Source organism: Rattus norvegicus, chromosome 8 (assembly GCF_036323735.1).
Source record: "Rattus norvegicus strain BN/NHsdMcwi chromosome 8, GRCr8, whole genome shotgun sequence".
In the NCBI taxonomy this organism is placed as follows: domain Eukaryota; kingdom Metazoa; phylum Chordata; class Mammalia; order Rodentia; family Muridae; genus Rattus; species Rattus norvegicus.
The window spans coordinates 116,343,129-116,368,808 of record NC_086026.1 but is presented as its reverse complement, the minus strand read 5'-3'; the positions used below and the strand labels follow the sequence as shown (position 1 = coordinate 116,368,808).

The window sequence follows — 25,680 nt, the reverse complement described above, 5'->3', positions numbered from 1 at the left end:
AAGTCTTTCAACTTTGCTACATGTTTCAAAATCTTCAAAACACAAAGGTTAAGGGAAGATATGAGAAATGAAGAAAGGACAAAAAGAATGGTTTATATGTCACGTTCCTTGACAAGATTTTTTTAAAAATTTTGAGTGTAAAAAAGAAAAGTGAAATCAAAACTCTTTACTATGGAAAGAAATCTAAGTGCGGATACAACAATGTTCTGATGAGGCTTCTGATAAAAGTGCCTGTTCAGACAGCATGTATGCAACCACTCACTCTAAGAAGGTCCTTACCAACTGTGAGTTTTCATCTCTGTAGTTAGCAGCAATATCTTGATTTTCCATAGCACCTCCCAACAGTCCAGTAGAATATGTCCTAAGTGGCTGATCAGCCTCTCGGGCCCATTTGAAAAGATTTTCAACAATTCCTTCCTATAGTAAAGGAAAAGAAATAGCCCAATTCAGAACAAGCCTATTTTCATGATTAAAATTATAAGCCAAGGTTCCTACCTCATGACAAAAAAAGTTAATGGACATTTCAGTGTTGGGCTAGAGATGATTCAGGCATTAAGAGAGCTTGTTGCAGCCAGGAAGTGATAGCATGAGCTTTTAATCCCAGCACTTGGGAGACAGAGGCAGAGGCAGGGAAATCTTTGAATTCAAGGTCAGCCTGGTCTCCAGAGGAAATCTAGGACAGCATGAGCTACAGAGAGAAACCCTGTCTCCAAAAAACAAACAAAAGAAAAACCATCAACAACAGCAACAGCAACATGATATTCTGAAAAAATATTACATAACCCATATAGCAAGTTAGTATCCAAATAACATACTTTTGTTGTTGATTTGCTTTTGCTTTTGTTGTTTGTAGAGACAATATCTTGTGTATTTTATGGATGCATCACCTGTCAATTAAAAAGCCTATGGCCTATGGCTTAGGCAGGAAATAGAAGGTGGGACATCTGTGAGGAGAAAAAAATTCTGGGATGGAGCCAGGTAGGAGATCCACCTGGAAAATGTGATGAAATGGACACATGGTACCTGGGCACAGGTAGCAGCCACGTGGCGACAGCAGGCTGGAATAAATGGGATATTTTAAGTTATATCTATCAGAGAAGAGTCTAGCTATAGGGCCAAGGTATTTGTAAATATATTTTCAGTCTGAGTCTTATTTCTAAGAGCATGGGGCTGGAAAGAAGAACCGAGGCCTAACTTCAACAACTGTTTTTGGAAAGAGCATCTTCTGTAGACCAGGGTGGCCTTGAACTCCAACTTAGGAGAAAATGACCCTGTACTCCCACTCTGAGATTGCAGCTGTATACCACTGCCTTGATACTGCTTTTTGCATTTTTCTTTTGCCTCTCTATAGCATACTCTGCTAATTGAATAAGAAAAGGGTAACATCTACACAAATCTAACAATTCAATCCACTCAATTTAAACAATGACTTTCCTACTACCAAGTACCTTTTCTTGAAAGACAACTGCAGTTTCTAGACCCGGCATGATGTCCAGTAGCAGTCTGCAAGCTGCAGTATTTAAAGGGGGTTCTCTGCTTGTCATCACATATGCATTCACCAGCTGCAAAGAAAAGGGAGGAAAGGACAATAAAGGAAAGGGGATGAGAAAAAAGAAAAGTGGATTGATATGATCTACCTTTATATAATATACGTATATAGAGAAAGAAATGTTAACATGAATCCCATCAAGTTGTAAAATCATATGTGTTAATAATTACAAGTTTTAAGAAAGGCGTAAAGGAGTACTATTTATCTGAAATTCAATTCAATCAAATTAAGGAAGCTTAATAAATTCTTACTACAGTCCCATGCCTTTTCTGGAGATAGGGAGGGGGTTGAAACAGGATCTTATTATGTAGCAGAATCTGACCTCAAAACTACATCTTTCCCCTTCTTCAGCCAAGTGCTAGAATTGTTTACAGACATAAGCCATCACAATGCCTTCCATCATTTCCCACCTCCAGCTACTAACATCCACAATTTCTTGAGCTAGTCATTTTGAGCAACTAAAATATATACGTAACATGTCTATACACACATGCACTCATTTACTTTTCACAACAGAAAGTACCTTCCTACCCACTCACACCAGAGCACAAAACAGCATTAGTACACAATCATACAAAGCATTCCTTTTCCATTCAAGAATCTAAAAGAACATTATATTCCCAATCAACACAGCCCTGAAGAGTGAGTACAGACACCGTAAAGCCTTTACCAATGCTACACACAGTACACATCAAACAGAATGATTGTATCACAACCAGAACTTTGTCAAGAAAGCTCAATTACTCAACAGCAAAAAATAAAAAAAAAAAAAAGTACACCCTCTAGGCTTGCCTTTAACAAAGTTTTACACCACAGAAAACTATTAAGTAAGTAAGTGTCTAAAAATCTTCTGACAAAAATTTCTGGAAGAAAAAAAGCAAACCTACTGCATTCATGAAATCATCATTCTTGAAGAGTATTCTCAGCAAATGGCCCAGCATACACTCTGGATCAGCTCGACCTACCAAAGTAATAGGGAGACACAAAAGAATAGGTAAGCCAATCCTGTCAAACAAATTAGACCTATGAAGAAACATCTGTGTTCTTGTAACTACAGCTAATAAACTGTCAGCAAAAATAAACAGAAGCAAAGATTTTTAAGATTCTTGTGAGTAAATTTAGTAAGAAACATTTTTAGGGCTAGAAATGGTGGCACACACCTTTAATCCTAACATTTGGGTGGCAGAGGCAGGCAGATCTCTATGAGGCCAACCTGGTTAACACAGTCAGTTCCAAGTCATCTAGAACTGTATTGTGAGACCCTGCCTCAAAAGGAAGAAAAAGAAACAGCAACAATATTTTTTCTGGTTTTTCATGGCCCTGGCTATGCATCACTACCATTCAGCAATTTTTAAAAAAGACTCACTCTCTAGGGGCTGAGTATATAAATTAGCCATTAAAGTGTTTCCCACATGACTGCCAGGACGCTGACTGTCGGGTACCCATGGAAAGCAGCAATCTGGGCCAAGAGCTCATGACTTGGTGATTTGACTCTCTCTAGCTATTCAGGGCCAAAAGCTGATGGCTTCTGACAATTAACTCCTGTTGACAGCAGCAGGGAAAAAGAAAACTTAGTTACTTGGATTCTTTTCTTTGACTCAAGAACCCCTGCCTGGCCAGGCAAGATATTTAGAGTCATTAACTTTTCGTGAGTCAGAGAAGAAGAGGAAAAGAGAAAAGCAAGTCAGGCACACGTACATACTGGATGAAGCAGAAAAGGGGCTCCACTTTATTATTGTTCTTAATTTTTATGCCTTCTCAGGATAATTTAACATATATTTTTAAGCATTTTTTCCATTCTATAATTTCATATTAAGTTTAAGGTCATAGTTCATTTCATAAGCTGATAATGCTTAAGATTGTTCACATCTTTCTTTTTCTTTTTGTTGTTCTTTTTTTCGGAGCTGGGGACCGAACCCAGCGCCTTGCGCTTCCTAGGTAAGCGCTCTACCACTGAGCTAAATCCCCAGCCCCTGTTCACATCTTTCTATTAAGATTAGTACCTGACTAAACATTTATTATGTTTTCTAACCCCCGCATTAAGTTCATTATAAGTTTAAAGTAACAATTTTTATGTCATAAGTTAGCAGGGTTTTTGTCAGAAGACAAATCATCTGCCTTGTGTTTTATTTTGAAATATTATATACATAGACTAGTCCATCATTTATTTTCTATTCTTACACCTACAATAAATCATTCCCAGTTTGTGACCGTTAGTTACCAGAGAGTGGCCTCATTCCTAACTTAGAAGGAATGTTTTCCTTGACTGTAAATTTGTTCCAAGCCTGTTTTCTTTTCCTAGTGCAATTAGTACATGACACATGAAGGTTTACAGAGCTCTATTTGCCATTTTTATTCTATTAAGAGCTTGAAATTACTTGTATCAATTTAGGAGTTCTATAAAATCAGTATCAGGAATGAATTATGAAATCATCAATTTACCTACACAGCATTACTACATAAAAGTACATCTTCATATTGATTCTGTGATAATCTGCCCAATAGGGTAGGCTGATGCCCAGTAATCATTAGTCTATGTGCAAGAAAGGCATATCAACAGTGAGAAGCAATCCTGGAATAAAGTCTCTGAGGATCCTGTATTCTCAGAGCTCACCCATCATAGCCACGCAAAACATTGGGCCATCTCCAGAAAACTCACTTTCTTGCCATAGCCTTTCCTTGATGGCTTCTGACACATTGACAATCTAAGTTTGATCCCTGAAACCCATGCTAAAAAACAGGTATGGTAGTATACACTTGAAATCTCAGCAATTGGTAGATGGAGATAGAATAATCCTTGGGGCTTGCTTACCAGCCATTCTAGCCACACTGGGAGCACCGGGTCCCAGCGAGAGACCCTATCTCATAAAGAACCAGGTAGATGGCTACTGAGAGACCACATCTTAAGGTGATTTCTGGCATCCACATGCACATGTTCCCCAACATAAAAGTACACTCACAAATTAATATATATATAAACATGTGTGCGCGCACACACACACACACAAAGATATTAAAAGTCTTTAAAGTAAATGTAATATAAGTTCTTTAAGATACTGATCTTCCCACTCTCAGTATACTGCCTCCACAACAATACTGAATCAAATAATGGCATTCTGGATCTAGACAAGCATCAAGATTAGATGGGGTTTTTTTTTTATTGTTTTGTTTTTTAAGGGGGGTGGTGGGGCTGGAGAGATGATTCAGTGGTTAACAACAATTGCTGTTCCTGCAGAAGACCCAGATTCAGTATCAAGTACAACATGGCAGCTCATAACTGTCACCTGTATTTCCTTTCAAATACAAGGGTAATTATTATCTCAGATGGAGATACAATGAAATCCTGTTTTGCTTTTTCAAAAGTTAAAAATGGGCAAGGTGGTGGGGTCACACTCTAATCCCAGCACTCAGGAAACAGAGGCAGGCAGAGCTGAGTTCAAGGCCAGCTGGTCTATAGAATGAGTTCCAGGACAGCCAGGGCTACATCTAAAAATCCTATCTTGGGGGAAAAATACACAAAAAAATTAAAAGGTCAGAAAAGAAAGATCCAAGTCTTTTTAAAGTATATCTAATTTAATTCCTTGAGTTAGTTATATTCTATTTGATCTGTAACCATCAAATATTTCAATTTTACTAGATGTTTATTTTTCTTCCTTGTCCCACACTTCAGAAATAGCATAAGGAATTTAAGTTGTTGCTTTGTTTTTTATTTAAGAGGGCGTCAGCACATAATCCAGCCTCCTAACTAACCTGGAACTCCTTGAACTCAGAGATCCACAGCCTCAGCCTTCTGATTGCTGGAATTAAAGGCATGTGCTATCATGCCCAGCAAAAATTTTTTTTAACATTTATTTATTTATTATGTATACATCACACAGCTTTCTGTCTGCATGTATGCACCTGCAGGGCAGAAGAGGGCACCAGACCCGATTATAGATGGTTGTGAGCCACCATGTGATTGCTGGGAATTGAACTCAGAACCTCTGGAAGAGCAGACAGTGCTCTTTTTTTTTTTTTTTTTTTTTTTTTAAAGATTTATTTATTTTGTATATGAGTACACTGTAGCTGTCTTCTGACACACCAGAAGAGGGCATCGGATTCCATTACAGATGGTTGTGAGCCACCATATGGTTGCTGGGATTTGAACTCAGGACCTCTGGAAGAGCAGTTGGTGCTCTTAACCACTGAGCCATCTCTCCAGCCGCCCAACAAAATTTAAGAACTTAAAATATTGGGGATGCTATCTTAATTGAGCAATTTTCTTTTTCCTTTTTTTTTTTTAAAATAAGATTTATTTATGTGAGTACAACGTAGCTGTCTTCAGACACACCAGATGAGGGCATCGGGTCCCATTACAGATGGTTGAGAGCCACAATGTGGTTGCTGGGAATTGAACTCAGGACCTCTGGAAGAGCAGTCAGTGCTCTTAACCACTGAGCCATCTCTCCTGCCCAGCAATTTTCTTTTTAATTGCTTTTTATTATTACTTGTGTTAGAGACATATAATATACAAAGTGTATATATGAACATGCCACAGTGCTCAGGCACATGTGTGGAAATCAGGTGACAATTTTGGGAAATGGTTCTCTCCTTCTACCTTTATGTGTGCTCCAGGGATCAAACCTAGAACTAAAGATATCAGGATGGTGGCAGGCACTTTTACCCACCAAGTCATTTGTAAGGCACAACAATTTTCCTTTCTAAGAAAGAACACATGGGCTCAGTGGCCCACACTTGTATCTCAGCTACTCAGGGGCTATGGAGAATCAAGAGTTTTAGACCTGTCTGAGCAACAAAACACAACCCTCTTCCAAAAGAAATAGAAAATAAAGTCTCAGATGTAAAAGTATACATCTTACCAGGATGTCGATCATCAAACGGATCTGGATCTCCTTTACGATATTCTTCGGTTTCTTTTTCAATTAATTCAGACATCCTAGCAAGAAAGGAAAAGAGTTAACAAGTTAACTCTGAACAAGCACACACAAAAATACTAAGCATAGTAACACATACCTGTAATCCCAACACTCAGAAGACTGAGGCAGGAGGCCTGCCTTAAGTTCAAGGCCAACCTAGGCTACTTAGTAAACACTATCAGGTCAGTTAGAGCCATACAGTAAGACCATGTCAGAAAAAAAAAGCTAAATTAAAATACAAAAAAGTGTATCAGTATTAAAGGGGCATAACACAAAGTTAGAAAAGCATGATTTTTCTGATGAATAATAAAGTCTAAATCACCTCATAAAATAATTTACACTCCGTCTCCTTGCATTACAAAGCACCCTCACCTCAGAAACTTAAGCTAGTAAGTCATCATTAAAACCTTCATTTCCAGACAGGCACGGTAGTACATGCCTGCCAGTCACCACTATCTAAAACCAATTCTCAGCTCTTGTTTCCTACTTCTCTGCTTTACCTAACATAATTTGGTCTCCAGCTTCCATTCCTTAAATTAAGTCCAAGCACTATGATAGCCTGCAATTATCTAGCTTCTACCAATTTTGTAAAAGCTTCTTTTACTCTTCTATCTCTAATATTTTATTAAACTTCAAACACATGGCCCTCTCTGCTATTCAAAATATTCCAGTTCATTCCTGCTTCAGGGCCATTCCATGCCTTAATTTGTTAGCTTATAATGTTCCTCCCACCCTCTAGGCTTCTACCATGGTTCCAACAAGTAAATATTCTTTTGCTTTTATAAAAGATTAGTTTTGCCTGTTCCAGGATTTCACCTAAAGAGAATCATATAAAGTCTTACTATGCCAAGATCCTTCTAAGAAAGCATCCATGTTCCAATAACAAATTCCTTTTCACTCACGAAGTCATTCTTTTTCTTGTGTATGTACAGGTGTACATGTGTACATATGTGTGGAGGCCAGAAAACAATCTCAAGTTTCATTCCTTAGGAATGCACTCCATGTGGTTTTTCTTTGGGGCAAGGTCTCTCACTGGACTGGAACTCACCAAACAGGAGAGGCAGGCTAGCTAGCAAGCCTCAGAGATTGTTCTGTCTCTACCTTCCCAACAATGAGACTACAAGTGCACATCATCGTGCCTAAATTAAAAAAAAAAAAATTCAACCAAGAGGTGGTGGCACATGCTTTTAATCCCAGCACTCCAGAAGCAGAGACGAGCAGATCTTTGAGTTCTATCAGCCTGGTCTACAGACTGAGTTCCATGACAGTCAGGGCTACACAGAAAAACCCTGTTTCAAAAACAAAACAAAACAAAACAGCAAAGAGAAAAAATAAATCAAAGTCTATCAAAATATTCTTATATTTTCTTCTAAAACCTTTTTTAAGGTGTCTCTATGTATGTGTGTGTGTGTGTGTGTGTGTGTGTGTGTGTGTGTGTGTGTGTACGTATGTACACACACATGCATTAGGGTACCCACAGAGGTAAGAAGAGGGTATGAGAGCTGGAGTTACAGGCAGTTAAAAGCAGCCCAACATAGATGCTAGGAAACAAACTACATGAATAATAAGTGTTCTTAACTGCTCAGCCATTATGTTAACTCCATTTTTTAAAACAGTTTTGTGTATATGAAAGGACAGGTAAGTTTTCTGTGAATAAAAACAAATAATTCTTACCTGGTAAGGATAGGTACCATATCCTGCCCACTGCCATGGTCCTTTTCCCACTGCTCCAGCAGGGTAGTGAGCTCAGCTTTGGAGTCCACATGTACCACTACTGTAGTCATGACTTGGCCTAAAGAAGTCAAAACAATAAGAAATGAACAAAACAAACGTAAGTGACATAGTTCCCACAAAAAGTGTGAAGGTGAGCAGGTAATGGATAAGCTGGTCTGGGGAGATTGGGCACTTGTTAAAGAGTCTGAGGCTAGCCTGATCTACATAATCAGTTTTACTCCAGCTAGGGCCACACATAGAAATGATGTCAGAATGTGGGAAAAAAAAAAAAAATACCTGTCAGGTGGCCATGGTGCACACCTTTAATCCCAGCACTCAGAGGCAAGAGAATCTAAGTTCAAAACCAGCCTGGTCTATAGACTTTCAGGACAGCCAGGGCTACACAGAAAAACCCTGTCTAAATAACAAAAGGCTTGAAACTAAAAAGGTGAGCCTACAATGCATTGTGAATTTACTAAATGCCAGTGGGTTGAAAACTTATAATCTCAGGAAACGGGGAGACAGGCTTTTCACTAGTTCACTTGTAGCCCCAGCTAACCTGGGTCTCACTATGAAGCCACCGTCTAGGTTTACTTTTTTTTTGAGATAGGGTATGTATCCCAGGATATTTTTGAACTCACTCTATACCCAAGAATGACCTTGTTTTTCTTATCCTCCTATCTCTATCTCCCAAGTGTTAGGATTAGGGATACGTAACCATCACAGCAAGTTATGCAGTGCTGAGGCTTGAACCCAGAGCTTCACGAGTACTAGACAGCTGCTCTACCATGTAGTAAACCTGCCCTTTTCACTTTCTCCATATTTTTAAAGTATTATTTATTTTATGTATATAAATATACTTCAGACACACCAGAAGAGGATATTATGGATGGTTATGAGCCACTATGTGGTTGCTGGGAACTCACGACCTCTGGAAAAGCATTCAGTGCTCTTAATCACTGTCATCTCTCCAGCCATTTTTTCCATATTTTTAATGGAGGTTTTTATTTTTAAAAAAAAGGGGGGGTTGGGGATTTAGCTCAGTGGTAGAGCACTTGCCTAGCAAGCGCAAGGCCCTGGGTTCGGTCCCCAGCTCCGAAAAAAAGAAAAAAAAAAAAAAAAAAAAAGGCCAGATGTGCTATCACAATGCCTTTAATCCTAGCATAAGGGATGCAAAAGCAGGAGCATCTGTGTAAGTTCCAGGACAACCAGAAAGGACTCTATTAGAGAAAGATCCTGTCTCAAAAAGAACAAGCCAGGTATGGGGGATGCATGCCTTTAGTTCTGGCACTTAGGAGACAGAGGCAGGTGGATCTCTGAGTCTAAGGCCAATGTAGTCTACAAAGAAGAGTTCAAGGATAGCCAGGGATACAGGGCTATGCAGAGAAAATTTCTTGATTTTAAAAAAAAAAAGAGGAAACTATGAAAGAATGCCCTTAAGCCTTCTCAAATACACACACAGTTAGTTTGTGCTGCTTTCACTTACTTCCTTTCACTTGGCACTTGACAATGACAGGGACTGAACCCAGGACCTTGCTCATGTTAAGACCTAATGCTTGATTTGTTTTGATCTTTGATTCTAGGAATTCTAGAGTCAAACATGGTAAGCAATCACTCAAATACTGAGTTACATCCCCAGTGTTTGTTTAGGGTTGTTGATATTTCAGTTTGTTGGGTTTTGTTTTGTTTTGTTTCCTTTCCTTTTCTTTTCTTTTGTTTTTGTGGGAAATTTTTGTTTTGAGACAGGAGATCTGTCCCCCAGGTAGACCTTGAACCTTCAATATTCCTAGTTTAGCTTCCCGAGTCCTGGGCCTTTAGAGCCTGTCACACGAGGACCATGTATCCATGGGATTGGTTTGGTCTGGTTTGGTCTGGTTTTGAGATGGGGTGTTACTATGCGACTTGGAGTTGAACTCATGGCTGTTCAGCTTTAGCCTCCTGAGGACTGGGATAACAAGTGTACCACTATATCTGCTGCGTTAACATTTTGCACTATTTAAACAAAAAAATGTTTATAAAGAACAAGAAAGTTGCTGTAATAAATGTGAACTCAGGGGCATTGAAACAGTAAAATTTGGGGCTGGAGAGATAGATGGCTCAGCTGTTAAGAGCATTGTCTGCTCTTTCCAGAAGTGTTGAGTTCAATTCCCAGCAACCACACAATGGCTCACAACCATCCATACTAAGATCTGATGCCCTTGGTATGTAGGCTTATATAAGCAGAGTCAGCATTTATACACATTAAATAAATGAATAAAATCTTTTTTTTTTTTGGTTCTTTTTTTCGGAGCTGGGGACTGAACCCAGGGCCTTGCGCTTCCTAGGTAAGCGCTCTACCACTGAGCTAAATCCCCAGCCCCATAAAATCTTAAAAAAAGAAAAAAAGTAAAATATTAGAACTCAGAAACACACACAGGAGTTGCAGACCATGATAAAGTATTTGCCCGCCACCATAAAACCCTGAGTCTGAGCTCTAGTGTGTGTGTGTATAATTTTATAATATATAAATAGTATATATATACATACAAACATATATATAACATACTTACATGCATAAGTATATTTATGTATAATATACATAAACACACACACATACACACATTCGGTCTGGTGGTACTATAAACTTTAATTCTAGCACTTGGGAGTGACAGACAGGCAGATTTTCTGAGTTCAAGGCCAACCTTGTCTATAGAGCAAGTTCCAGGACAGCCAGAGCTACACAGAGAAATCCTATCTCAAAAAACAAAGAAACAAACCAAACATGATGGCACACACTTGTAGACAAGACTATAAAGTAGTTCACAGTCTGGGGGCTGGAGAGATGGCTCAGTGGTTAAGAGCACTGACTGCTCTTCCTGAGGTCCTGAGTTCAAATCCCAGCAACCACATGGTGGCTCACAACCATCTGTAATGAGATCTGATGCCCTCTTCTGGTGTGTCTGAAGGCAGCTACAGTGTACTCATATACAATAAAATAAAATCTTAAAAAAAAAAAAAAAGTATAGGGGCTGGGGATTTAGCTCAGTGGTAGAGCGCTTACCTAGGAAGCGCAAGGCCCTGGGTTCGGTCCCCAGCTCCGAAAAAAAAAGAACCAAAAAAAAAAAAAAAAAAGTAAATTTAAAAAAGTACTTCACAGTCAAAGAAACACACACACACACATACACACACACACACAAAGGGAGTATTAAAGAAAACATGAAAACATACAGGGGGGAAAAAGTCAAGGTTATCTTTGGCTATAGTGAGATTAAATAAAACAAAAGCCTGCTATGTAACTCAGGTAAACGTGCCTGCTGCTGAAACTGATGACCAGTTTGATCCCTGAGACCCACATGGTAGAAAGAACTGAAACCCAAAAATTGTCTTATCTCTAAATGCAAACCACAAATAACTAGTGCCCTCCATTTACATATACTAAAACATATTTTTATGTGTATGAGTGTTTGCTTGTATGTATATATTTGCAAATGACAGAGAGGGCATAGGATATCCTAGAACTAGAACTATGAGTGGAGTGTTGTGAGCTGCCATGAGTGCTGGAAACTGAACTAGTTCCTCTATAACAAGTGCTTTTTTTTTTTTTTTTTTTGAGCTGGGGACCGAATCCAGGACCTTGCGCTTGCTAAGCGCTCTACCGCTGAGCTAAATCCCCCAACCCAACACGTGCTTTTAAACGCTAAGCCGACTCTCCAGCCCCAGTAATTTAAAGAAAGGCTAGCTTTTGATTAGTGTAATTAAGTGGCTTACCTAGCATATAGAAAACCCTAGGTCCCATCCTGAGTCTGTATGCTACACCTGTGATATTTTCATAATTTCCAATGAAATGTAACTGTAACTGTGGAAAAATGACTTTCCTATGGGAAACATGAACCTAACCTTTATTAATGGAAGGGGAAAATACATATTCCCAAGCTGTTCTCTGCCCTCCACATAAGCATGGCCATACCCATCCATATAGAAACAAATGTTAAAATGTTTTTTAAGCATGAATGTGCTAAGGTAGTACACACATTTAACTTCAGCACTCAGGACACTGAGGCAGGTGGCTCTCTCTGGTCTACACAGTGAAGTTCAGGACAGCCAGTACAATATAGAGATCTTGTGTCAATAAATACCTAAATAAACACATACGTACATAATAAATATAATAAAAATAAATACCCTGCATGTTAACTCATCTTACTATCATCAAAAGACTTTATTAATATAAATTTACAAGGTATCATTTTGTTTGGCATGATATAGTGGGTATGCATCATTTAATTCATCCTTTGTTTTGGAGGGCAGGGATCTAACTATGTATCCCTAGCTAGCCCAGAACTCATAAAAGATCTGCATGTATCTGCCTCCCAAGTGCTTGAAGAATAACCACTAAAGTTTTTTTTATAAGTATCATGCAAAAAGTTATGACACACACCTAATGATGACAGAATCAATGGTCACCAAGATGGAAATATCCAGCCCAGGGCATTGAGCTAAGTAATTAACTTTCAAGCTTAATTTTCACAGTCACACTGTGAGGTGACTTTTACAGATGAGAAAATAAATTATAGAGGTTCTCACGACCACACAAATGACACATGCCAGAAAAGAATTGATGATTTAAAAGAACTCAAATCCCAACTCGCCTGAAATGTCTGTGAATTCTTATTTAACTTCACTAAATATCAAATTTTTGAAAAAAATCTCAACTTCTAATTCTATTAAATAGAAACAGTTGTGGGAAGCGAATGATAATTCCTTATTACAAAATATAAATTCTTAAATATATTTAAAATATATATTTATACGCATGGAATTTCCCTACTCATAAGAATATACGCCAAAGTATTTAGAGGTGATATGCCTACCAGCTCAAATTCCACAAAATTAACATAGAAAAACACAGCAAGCAGTTAACTATTGAAACTGAAGATTATCACTTATTTTCACTTTCCTACTTAAAAAGTTTGAGGGACTCAAGATGTAGCTCAATTGTAAAAAGAACTTAGTCGAGAACACCTGGGTTCCATCCCCAAAACTATTATCACCAAAAAAAAGATTAAAACAAAATGTTGGAACTGAACTCTTTTGTCAAACTGATTCTCAAATATACTGGATATTTGTTTTTGTTTGCAGGGTTTTTTTGGTTGGTTGGTTGGTTGGTTGGTTGGTTGGTTGGTTGGTTTAAGACAGGGTGTCTCTGTGTGGTCCTGGCTGTCCTGGAACTAGTTCTGTAGACCAGACTGAACTCACACAGATCCACTTGCCTCTGCTTCCCAAGTGCTGGGTTAAAGGTTTGCACTACCACCACCAAGCTCAAACCCATTGTTAAAAATGAATATCAAAGTGAAAAACATTATGCAGGATTGCCATCTTTGAATTTAAAAGTGTATGCATATCCCCCCTGAAATGAAAAAAATACCTAAAAAATAGGTTAAGTATTGTATGACAAGTAATGAAGTAACTGTGTGTATGATAAATGGTTTTCATTACACTTCACTCTAGTCTACCATTTCCCCACCGTTTTGCTAAGTTAAACCATGAAATAGGTCCTTTTCTAATACACTACATTGAATGGTCAATTCAACAAAAACTGTCCCCATATCTAAAACAAAGGCTGTATTAAAATAGATCCAGGGCAGGGGAGAAAAGGTTGGGGAAACCACTCCTTCAGGAAAGTTTTGAACCTTAAAGGGAAGCAGCTGAGAGGTATAGCTCAGGGGTAGGCCCTTGCCAAGCATTCTTCAGGGCCTAAGGTATTAAATTCAATTCCTAGTGGAAAGTAAAAAGGGAGGGGGGAGGAGAGGGGACGGGCTACGCAGAGACTATTTAAAAGGCCTTAAGGAAGGGAAAGGAGATTTCCTCTGAGAGAGGCCCTAAGTTGATCCTCAACTCCAAAAGGGTAAAGAGGGAGCTTCAAGAAAAAAGTTAACACTATGGCATTCAATCCTATGTAACTTTATTACTGCCAATGACTACTAGCTCCTTTACAAAAACATAGTGGTAATAAACCAACTCCAATCCCTTTAACAGAGTTCCTTTGATCACATTTTATTATTAAATTTAACAACTAACAGTTAGCAGTAAATACGATGCTCAAAAGATGTGTAAAAACTCCTCAAATTACCTTAACACCTAAAAATATATCCTCATTCGAAAATGGTTAATGAATAACTGTTATACACAAACATAAATCTTAAGGTGGGCAGTGCTGGTTTACACCTTTAATCCCAGTACTCAGGGAGGCAGAGGCAGGCAGATCTCTGAGTTCGAGACCAACCTGGTCTAAGCTGAGTTTCTGGGCAACCACGGCTACACAGAGAAACCCTGTCTCAAAAAACAAAAACATAAATCTTGACATTGAACTGAAATGTTTATAAAAGCCTTGAAGGTAAATGCCAGTAACCTCAAGGGGAAAAAGCCTTCAAAGCCCTTCAGGTGACACCATCAGTGAACTTCCTACTATACATTAACAAAGGGCTTGCAATAGGAAGACAGTGCTACAACAAATTAAAACGTGCTGGGTATCTAAAAGGCTTCGCCTCAAAGAGTTAAAAAAAACAGAGCAAACTTGGCATGGGGGCAGACACCTTTAATCTCAGCACTCTGGGTAGGAGGATATCTTAGTTCAAGGCCAGCCTACTCTACAATGAGTTCTGGGAAGGAAAAAAAAAAAGAGCAACGTAAGATAAACAAAACCGAGTCATTTGTTACTCAAAAACTACTACTTCACACACTCCACGACTATTTCCTCAACAAATGGAAAAACCAGAGAGTTATCACTGCAGTAAGAGGAAACGGACCGACACCTTCTAGGAACAGAAGACAAAGTATGGCAAACGTCCTTGAAAGCCCAACAAAAACTAACTAAAAGCCCTCAGAACAAGTGCCGGAGAAGCCTGGCAGGCAATCTGGGGTCAGACTCGGCGTCTGGGCACCCACATACCTCTCTCCCCTTCCACTCTACTGCATTGTAGAAGTGGGAGGGGTCCCGGAGAGCTCCGCCCCCTCGCCCGGTCCAAGAGGCGGGAGGGTGCAAGTGGGAGGTGGCTCGGAGCCGAACGAGGGAAAAGCCCGCCCAGGTGATTGAGGTTGGAGGCGGAGACACAGTCCCGGGAAGGGGTCCGTCGTGCGGCAGGGAAGAGGAAGCCCCCTCGTCTCGTGAGGAACAGAGACTTGGAGGTGACGAGAGAAATTCAAAAGAGCACCTCCTTCAGGTAGAGAGCATACCCTGCCCCCCCCCACGCCCGGGCGGAAGAGTTACTCTAAAGAAGCTTCATTACAAGACTGGTGGAAGAACCTGGAGGCCCCGCCCCCTAGCCAGGGGTCGGAAAGCGGAAAGTCTTGTCAGGCCCAGGGCCCAGCCTCCCCGGTGGTCCTGCCCACCCCCTCGCCGCCCGCAGCCGAAGCAGGTGCCGCCCCTCCCCCAGCGCGGCGCCCACTCTCCCGCCCTGCGGGCCGCGCGCTCGGTCTCCTCGTGCCCCTGACAGAGAGCCGGCTCCTTCCTTATCCCGCTCACCTTCGCGAGCGGCTCCGCCGCTTCTCCCCCGACCCCTCCAGCGGCCACGGTTCTCACACACCGCCTCTGGTCCCGCACTCACTCTCCCTCACTCACACACACAGCGCGACCACGGCTCCTGAGCGGCCCACATATTATACGTCACTCGCATGCTACGTACTGTGCGCGCGCGCGTAACGTTGGCGCGAGGCTCCCAAGCGAGTAGGGGGAGGAGCGGAGGAATATCAAAGCGCTCCTGGGAAATGAAGTTCCGCGTTTAAGGGCAGGGATGGTGAAGCTTGACCTACCAGTAAGCACCACTTTAGCGCGTTGACTTCTGGTATTCGTAGTTTTCTTTAATAAACGTGAATTGCTGTGTATTCATTGGCTGCCTCCAAAGGCGGAAGCGAAAAGTAAAGGAAGGAATGAATCTTTCTAAAATCCCCGCTGGCCAGGTAACTTTGTCCGTACCCAAGTCTACCCTGTGTCATCGGAAAGGCTCAGTAAGGCTCTGCCACAACAGCCTTAAAACATGCCAGGGTCAAAGAATGCATTTCGCATAAATGTATCAGAAATTACTGTACTCGTTAGACCGAAACTCATTGGTTTTCCTTTGTCTTTCTGTTAAAAACATATTCGGCAGGAATCAAAAACCATCTGTTACCATGTATTATATGTGAGGCAGAAAAATTAAAAAAAGCCCTTTGGCGAAAATAACTAATCAGAGGCCATCTAATTCAATTTATCAGTTTGAAAGTTGAGGAAAGTGAAACCCACAGTAAATGACTTGCCTAACTTCACAAACCAAAGGGAAGCAGCATCCGAAGGATCTGATTTTGACCCAACGATTCTGTGTGAGAGCATGGAAGATAACGATAACTCCACAATTGAGCAGAATCTTGACAAAACCTGCCCAGACTTATGCAACTCACTATTGTTCTTGGCGTTCTGAGTTGAGTTCTGTGTGTTTCCATAGAGCTCTCACAGCCAATACATTCACGTGGAAATTAGAAAACACTGTGAACCTATTGTCATGATCAGATTCTACGGCTGTTACTAAGCCTGTATCCAAGAAGTGGTAGTGGCGGTGGTGCAAGCCTTTAATCCCAGCACTTGGGAAGCAGAGGCAGACAGATCTTTGTGAGTTCAAGGCCAGCCTCATTTAGAGTGAGTTCCAAAACAACTGGCGCTACAGAGGGAAATCCTGCCTTAAAAAACAAATTAAAAGGGGCTGGGGATTTAGCTCAGTGGTAGAGCGCTTACCTAGGAAGTGCAAGGCCCTGGGTTCGGTCCCCAGCTCCGGAAAAAAAAGAAAAAAAAAAAGAACAAACAAAAAAAAAAAAAAAAACAAATTAAAAAAGAGAAGCCAGTATCTTAGGTCTCAGCTTAAGTCCATCACCATCCTACCTCACCCACCTGAGTACTCTGTTCTGCTTCCTCACTCAATTGTGTGCTTGGAGTAACAGCCATCCCAGGTACAAATTCTAGAAGGTGATGGTATGTAGCCCATCATCACTTCTTGCTCTTGTGCTATAATGGCCACTATTTAATTAGGCTTTATAGCAGACTTAAATCAAATGTTTTTAATTACACTCATTATTCTCAACACCAGAGCAGATAAGGCTAGCCAAATTTATGGAGGAGAAATCTAAAGTAGTAATGTTGAATGAAGAGTTTTACTAGGCACGGTGGGACTGGTGAGGCAAAGGCAGGTGGATCTGTGAGTTAGAAGCCATCTTTGTCTACACATTGAATTCCAGGATAGCCAGTGCTACGTAATAGATAATGTCTCAAAACAAAAAAGACAGACAAAAAGATACAGATTTGGGGACTGGAGAGGGCTCGGCATGAAAGAGCCCTTCAGAGGACCAGGGTTTGATGCCCAGCACCCACATGGCAGTTCACAACCATCTGTAAATTCAGTTCCAGGGGATCAGATGCCCTCTTCAACATACTTGTACACATAAAATAAATCTTTAATTTCTTTCTTTTTTTTTCAAGACAGGGCCTCAATCGATATCTAGCGCTGGCTGTCCTGGAATCCCCTATGTAGACCAGCCCTGGCATTGAAATCAGAGATTCACCTGCCTCTGCATTCCAAGTGCCGAAATTAAAGGCTTGTACGCTATGACCAGCTACATTTTTATCTTAAGAGAGAGTTCATGGTACCTACAATACTATTTCAGACAGCTCTCCTGCCATAGCTCCCTGGACTATGACACAAAATGTAGAGGGAATCCTCTAGGTATCCTCCCCAATCCCTTGGATACCTTATCTCTGCCTGTGGTTATCATGCAAGAGCCCTTGTGGGAACTCAAAGTCCAGTTCATCAAAGCAGGAGTTGCTCCCTCCTGTCACCAGATGGCACTGCTCCACTTTGGGGGTACTGGGTTGGTGGTCTTAGGGGCATCAAAGGGGATTAGGAAGCTAACTCTGGGACATTGTAGTAGAAGAGCAGAAATACAGGGCCTGTCTAGGAGCAACTCCCCCAAGAATCTCTACCATGCTGGGCAGTGGTGACAGACATCTTTAAACCCAACGTTCAGGAGGCAGAAGCAGGGGGATCTCTGTGAGATTGAGGCCAACCTCATCTATAGTGAGAATTCCAGGACACCCAGAGCTACTCACAAAGAAACCCTGCCTTGAAAAACCAAAATCATCATCATCATCATCATCATCATCACCGTCGCCACCCAGAGCTGGCTATGGCAGTGCAAGCCTCCAATCCCAGCACTTGAGTGGAGAGACAGGGATCACAAGTTCAAGATCATCCTTGGCTAACACACCAACTTTGAGGCAAACCTAAGATACATGAGACCTTGTCTCCAAAAATAACCAGTCTCCACCCTATCACTTTGGCAGTCCTTTCTCCTTCGCTGTGGACACCATGTAAAACCACAACCGCACACCTGTGAGCACCCCACACACCTGGAGAGCAGCACCCAGGTTTCCCTGACTACATAGTCCAGGGGTGATTGTTGGCATGTTTCAAGGAGGGGTATTAACCACGTTGCTAGATATAACAGCACGAGTGTGTGTGTGTGTGTGTGTGTGTGTGTGTGTGTGTGTGTGTGTGTGTGTGTGTGTTAGGCACCCATGTTTACAACCAACACTTTCACACCTAAGCACATAGAAGCACAGAACCATAGATAACCTAGGCCTGCACACCTAGGTTGATTCTGGCACATTGGATCTGAATCCTTAAAAAGAGCATTTTGGGGGCTGGGGATTTAGCTCAGTGGTAGAGCGCTTACCTAGGAAGCGCAAGGCCCTGGGTTCGGTCCCCAGCTCCGAAAAAAAGAACCAAAAAAAAAAAAAAAAGAGCATTTTGTCCTGGATTGTTTGTTTTGGCTTCTTTGGTAGATTACCTGTGGGCTTTGTCCTACCCTGCTCAGCTCATTTCTCACTCCCTGCTGGGCCAACTGAGAAACTAATCCCCAACAGAAATGGGAGGAATCGTACTTATTAAGCTCCCCAGAATCAGAAAAGACAAGAGGAGCAGGGTGCCTCGGTGCATGCCTTCCCCAGCACTCGGGCAGGCAGATCTCTGAGTTCAAGGCCAGCCTGGTCTGTAGAGTGAGTCCCAGGACAGCTAGAACTGTTGCACAGAGAAACCCTGTCTCAACAACAACAACAACCACAAGAAAGATAGTTTTAAAAATAAAGGGTCGGGGGTCTGGAGAAAGAGCTCAGTGCTTAAGAGCACTGGGTATTCTTCCAGAGGACCCAAGTTCAATTCCCAGCACCCACATGGCAGCTCATAACTGTAATTCCTGTTCCAAGGGATCCAACACCCTCACAGACACATATGCAGGCAGAACACCAATGTACATATTTTTTTTCTTTTTTTCAAAGCTGGGGACCGAACCCAGGGCTTTGTGCTTGCTAGGCAAGCGCTCTACCACTGAGCTAAATCCTCAACCCCGTACATAAAATTAAAAAACAAGTTCTTTTTAAAAATGAAGGGCTAGCCTATACTCCCATGCACACATGTATGAATAAAGACTGTTTTAAGACAAAGGGAAAAAAGAAAGGACAGGAGGATCTCCAGCCCCAAGATCAAGGGTAACAGTCTTAGACATAACCTACCTATCCCTGTCATAAGTGTGCCATTATTTTTAGAAAAACCCATAGTAGCATGCTCTGGGCCTCAAGCTCCACCTCCTTCTGTAATGTAACTACTTTTCTCCATGTGCCTCCTCTCTAGGTTCACCCAACCCAAGTGTTCCTACTCCGGTGCTACCCAATATCTTCTGCTTTCTTCTGGAACTCACAGAAGCTAGATGAGTCTTTCATCTGCTTAATTCTCTCTTGTTAATTGAACAAAACTAAACTACCAGCATCACAGATGTTTCTGAGAGTAGCATGAGTGCTTCCAGGCTCTGGGACCCCAGCCTAGGCAAAAAGGAAATCTTAGTCATACACTACTTGACCCACCCAGTAAGCTCCAGCTGGCCTCCAGTTCCCACAATTCCCCTCCACCACACCCCCAAAAATGTGTGCAGAGTGGACATTCCTTCCTGATTATATCTGTGTCCACCAGTTCATTTTACAGAAAAATAGCCTGATGCTATACAAAGATAATAGTTTAATCTTCTGCCTTATCTGAAGAGTTCAACACCACTCCACAGAGGCCAGAAGAAATTAAGTCAGTGACCTCTAGATCTATCCAGTTCCCACATCCCTGGCCCCAGACAATAAGGAGAGCTCTACATCATTATTGAAAACAAATAATATGAAACAATTAGTTTTCCTGAAATTCAAATTGAGCTAAGCATCCTATATTTTATCTGACAGCCCTGGGTCGGAAGCGCTATTCAACCACAGACACCCAAGGATTCTCATTTCTGCTCTTTCTGGAGCCTCATTTAATCTTCTGAAAAATGGGGAGAAACAAATGAGGGCCAGCAAGGTGGCACCTGCCATCAGTGTGAGCACCAAGGCTAAGGCAAGAGTTCAAAGCAGGGCGGGTGGGATGGCTCAGTGGGTAAAGGCTCTTGGTGATAAACCTGATGGTCTGAGTACAATTCCTGGGACCCACACGGAAGGAGATGAACCAAAGTTGTCCTCTCCTTTATAGCCATCCATGTCCATCTCCTACACAATGTAATTACATTTTTAAAGAGTTAAAGGTAAACCTGGGCTATGTGGTAAAACCCTACCTCAAGCCTAGGTGACAGCACAAGCCTTTAATCCCAGCATTCTGGAGTCAAGGCAGGTGAATCTCTGTGATTTCAAGGCCAGTCTGGTCTACAAAGAGAAACACAGGCTACACAGAGAAACCCTATCTAAAAAAAAAAAAGTAGAAGGATATTAAGTTCAAAGCCATCCTGGACTGTACAGAGAAGTTCAAGAACAAAGGCTGGGTGGACTAGATAGCAAGATTCCATCCCGAAACAATCCGGGCTCCCTTATCTAAAACCGGATGATCGATAATCAGGCTCAAATCCTCATCTCTGACTCAACTCATTAGAAATAAGGAAACCGTTTACCCTAGGAGAATTTGGAGAAGTAGATGACTCTACGATCCCAGGCAGCTTTGGAGGCAAACAGACCAATCCCTGTACTTCTTGTGCTGGTTAGTTTTATGGGAGCCTGACACAGCCAGTCATTTAGGAAGAGGGATTCCCAATTGAGAAAATGCCTCCAATAATGGTAGCTGGTAGGCAAATCTGAAATATTTTTTAATTATTGATTGCTACTAAAGGGGCCAGCCCATTGTGGGCGGTGCCATCCCTAGGCTGGTGGCCCTAGGTACTATAATCAAGCCATGGGAGAGCAAGACAGCAAGCAATGTTTCTCAATGGCCTCTGTTCATGTTTTACGTCCAGGTTCCTGCCCTGATTTCCTACCTTGGCTTCCCTTAGTGATAGACCCATATGCTGTAAAGTGAAATGAACCTGTTCCTGTTAGTTTCTGTCAGGGCGTTTTATCTCAATAGAAAACACACTATTATTCCCTTTTACCAGCTCTGGGACTTTAAGTTACTTCATGTCTCTTGAGCTTCAATTTTTCTGATTGAAAAATAAGGCTCTCTAGGGGTTGGAAATTTAGCTCAGTGGTAGAGCGCTTGCCTAGGAAGCGCAAGGCCCTGGGTTCGGTCCCCAGCTCCGGAAAAAAAAAGAACCAAAAAAAAAAAAAAAAAAAGAAAAATAAGGCTCTCTCTTTCCCAGCACTGTTAATGAAAATTAAGTATAAAGTGTTTAACCTGTTTTGCATTTAGTACCAGATCCCTAATTCCCACAACCTTTGCTTTGGTTGGTTACTTTGTCCCTTTGATGACTATAGAGAAGTGCTGGCTTTCCATATTTAAATGAGAAATAATCTCCATATCAAAATAGTTCTAGAGCACATTTTCAGCAGCCCTGGGAAGTAATAGAATGCCATTTTCTTTCAAAGGGAAAGTGGATTTTGAAATAGATCTCACATAGCTACCCAGACTGGCCTTGATCTTGTTATAGATAGATTAGATAGATAGATAGATAGATAGATAGATAGATAGATAGATAGATAGATAGATAGATAGATAGATAGATAGATAGATATTGATCGCCAAGGATGACCTTGAACTCCTGACCCTCTAGTCTTTTCCCCCAGAGTTCTGGGATTACAGGACCACACCCAGCAATATAGAATAGCCACTTCTTGACCTGTTCTCCACTCTTTGTCCGAGCAAAGAACTGAAAATAAGTAATAGGGTCAAAAAGCAGAAGAAAGAGAGCCCTCTCTGAGCTTTCTCACCATTGAAAGCCACACTTCTAATCAAAGTTGAAGAATAGTAAAGGCCAAGGAGTCTCCTGGATGTGAAACTAGACCTGTTTACTCTTCCCACAAACCAGCCCATTCATACTGATCTCCTGTTTGATTACTGTCTATATTTGGAATCTTTGCCTAAAGCACACTTAACTCCTTCCCTTGGATTCGATGTCAGAACAGTGATGTCGTAATCAGAGAAGAGGCCAAAGGGCGTGGCCAGAGATAATATACTCTGAGCCATTCTTCACAATGTACTTGTGTACAGTTTCTACAGGGCAGAAGCTGTAATATGAAGGGGACCAAATGTCCTATCAGGTCCTTCCCCATCCACAGTCCACCCTATTTGATTCTCTAGTGAAGCTATCAGTAATCATGCCACTGACTTCTGGAGCTTGGGCATCTCAGAGGCCATGCTACAGGTGCAGGTTTGGGAGAGCGGGTACAGAGAAAGTTTGAAGCAATCATTCCCAGTTTATTTAGCCTCTGGTTCCTTTAAGAGGAAATAGCAGTGGAGCTGACATCAAATAGACAATAGTAGCCTTGCCTTCAAGATACCAGAAGACTATGAATTGTTGATAAATATGTTTATAGTTATAAGATTTCTACAGGGGGCTAGAGAGATGGCTCAGTGGTTAAGAGCACTGACTGCTCTTCCAGAGGTCCTGAGTTCAAATCCCAGCAACCACATGGTGGCTCACGATCATCTGTAAAACTGTAATTAGGTCTGGTGCCCTCTTCTGGTGTGTATAAAGACAGCTACAGTATATATATATATATATATATATATATATGTGTGTGTGTGTGTGTGTGTGTGTGTGTGTGTGTGTGTGTGTGTGTGTGTGTGTGGGGTTTGGTTGGGCAGACCCTATGAAAGATTCATACCATAAGTTCTTTTTTTTAAATATTTTATTTATTTATTATCTATGAGTACACTGTAGCTGTCTTCAGACACACCAGAAGAGGGCATCGGATTTCATCACAGATGGTTGTGAGCCACCATGTGGTTGCTGGGATTTGAACTCAGGACCTCGGGAAGAGCAGTCGGTGCTCTTAACCACTGAGCCATCTCTCCAGGCCCCCATAAGTTCTTTCAATTCAAAATAATAATAATATCCAAGGAGAAGACATCTGGACTTACCTGATCTTCCCCTTCATTCCCTACCCCATTTAGAGACCACCACCATCACCCAGAGTAACCACCACCTACCTCTCTACAAGTCTCAATTATATGAACCTGAATCCCTGACATATTGTCAAATATTGGATAGAATACCTCCTTAGGCCTTGAAACCAAAGCTATTGAGGAGAGACATTGCTGAATGCAAAGGGTATACTGGGCTCTTACCGTAGGGACAGCTCTTCTTCATTCCCTAATTAGCGGGGGTGTACCTCTATGAAAAGTCACATGATGTTCCTGAGGGGAGCCTCTTGTGCCCAGCTCCTGATTCACTGGGATCAGACTTGTCACAAGAGATTTTTGTGAAGTCACAAAGCTAACTCCGCCCACACAGGGCCAAAGACCAGGTCAACCAGGAACAAGTTGCAAATGACTAAGACTTCAGAAAACAGCCTTTGGACTAAAAGGAGAAATGTGAATCCTGAAAGACCTCCCTGGACCAGCCTCAGTTTCAAGTGGGCGAGGGGATCTGTCAGAGACCCAGGGTTGAAGATGATACTCAATGTTCCTCAGTAACTTCTGGGAGCTTCAGATTATGATTCTTACCTGGGTGTCTGACTATTTAGGCTCCTTTGGGGGACACTTCCCCCAATTGAATACATATAAGGACCCTGATTACTGGCATTTAGGGGTATTCCAAAGGAAAGGGAAATTTAAACCTTTGATGTTGTGGTTTACCCTGGAGTTATCTGTGTTTTGATGCTAATTCCACTGCCCCAAGGATGGTTGCCTAGTCTCAGACTCAGGACTCTGGTGACTTCACCAGAACCTTCTCCTCATTTAATTTGTAAAATACAGGTGAGGGTAGGTACAGGATAGAAGGAGGCCTGTCATTAGGAAAGAAGGAAGGATGGGCAGGAGAAAAGTTTGAAGGAAGAGGAGGGGACCGGAACAGGAAGAGGGAGAGACCTGAGGGACAGAGAGGGTAGTCACGGCAGAAAGAAAATGGAAGCTGAGGTTAAGATTACACTCTGTGTATTTACAGGTTGTTATTAACGTTCTTAAGGGATGGATGTGTACTGGGCTTTGTATGTTTAGGTGGACAATTATATCTTATCAATTGGGTCAGAGGTTAGTGTGCTGTGTGTTCTTTCATGTGACGGTTTGAGTGTAGGAAAGTGTGCGGTGGCTGGAGACATTGGGCCACCACAGAATTGGGATGTGTGTTTCTGGCATAGAAACCTGCCTTGGGAACTAGATAGGTAGAGAGATTGCTGCCAGGCTCAGAGAGAGGCCTTCGGCAGTGTGATATGGGATAGAGCAAGCGGGTGACTGAGAATTAAGATATCTAGCAGATATCTTGGGGCACTACGGTGACGGACCTAGTGGGGGATAAAAGACAGCTTTTATTTTTTATATTTTTACAACACTTTGAACCAGAACCACTTCATCCTTTTAATGGGATCCATCTTTGATTATCAACTTCTTTGGTTTGATTCCCAGGCAAGCACAGGCCACCATATTCTGCTACATTGAAAAGCAACCCTGGGGTTGGGGATTTTAGCTCAGTGGTAGAGCGCTTGCCTAGCAAGCACAAGGCCCTGGGTTCGGTCCCCAGCTCCGAAATAAAGAAAAGAAAAGAAAAGGAAAGGAAAGGAAAGAAAAGAAAAGAAAAGAAAAGAAAAGAAAAGAAAAGAAAAGAAAAGAAAAGAAAAGCAAAGCAACCCTGCTGGTGATGGAAATGTACACCTATAATACCAGCACTTGGAAGTTAGAGTCAGGAGGATCAGGAGTTCAAGGTCAGCACTGAATGGAAAAAAAAAAAAAAGAAAAGGAAGTGACTACTGAAACCTCTGTCCAGGCGGAAAGACAAAAGGGCAGTGAGGATGAAAGAAGAGAAAAAAGATAAATCTTGGTGGCCTTTGAGTTCTTTCATTTACCTGCTAGACTATTCAAAGTAAAAGGACTGTTAGCAGAAGAAATGAGTGCCCAGTACCCACTCCAAAATGTACACTCACCTCCTGAAAAGCCAACCCAGAAGAAAAAATACAACGAAAGACAGCACTTAAGTGGGGAAAGGCTGTAATGCTGCGGAAGTCACAGTTTATATGTAGGTCCTGACAAGAGCCACTGATGGTAACCATGTTAG

General features: G+C 41.5%; 1 protein-coding gene across 9 annotated transcripts in view; it reads right to left on the bottom strand.

Annotated features, from left to right (window-relative positions):
* The window catches only part of Dcaf1 (DDB1 and CUL4 associated factor 1), a 74,403-nt gene extending 50,521 nt beyond the window's left edge, over window positions 1-23,882 (bottom strand). For 4 of the 9 annotated variants that reach the window (XR_005487844.2, XM_039081573.2, XM_063265618.1 and 1 more), the window contains exons 1-6: window positions 16,450-16,593; window positions 8,140-8,257; window positions 6,409-6,485; window positions 2,437-2,510; window positions 1,449-1,562; window positions 280-417 (exon numbers count right to left, since the gene is read on the bottom strand). Coding sequence is in view for 8 of the 9 variants with exons in the window: in XM_039081573.2 (XP_038937501.1) it covers window positions 280-417; window positions 1,449-1,562; window positions 2,437-2,510; window positions 6,409-6,485; window positions 8,140-8,257; window positions 16,450-16,522 (594 nt within the window). In the remaining variant the exon portion in view is untranslated. 9 annotated transcript variants of the gene reach the window in all.
* Window positions 23,883-25,680: the final 1,798 nt, after the last annotated feature.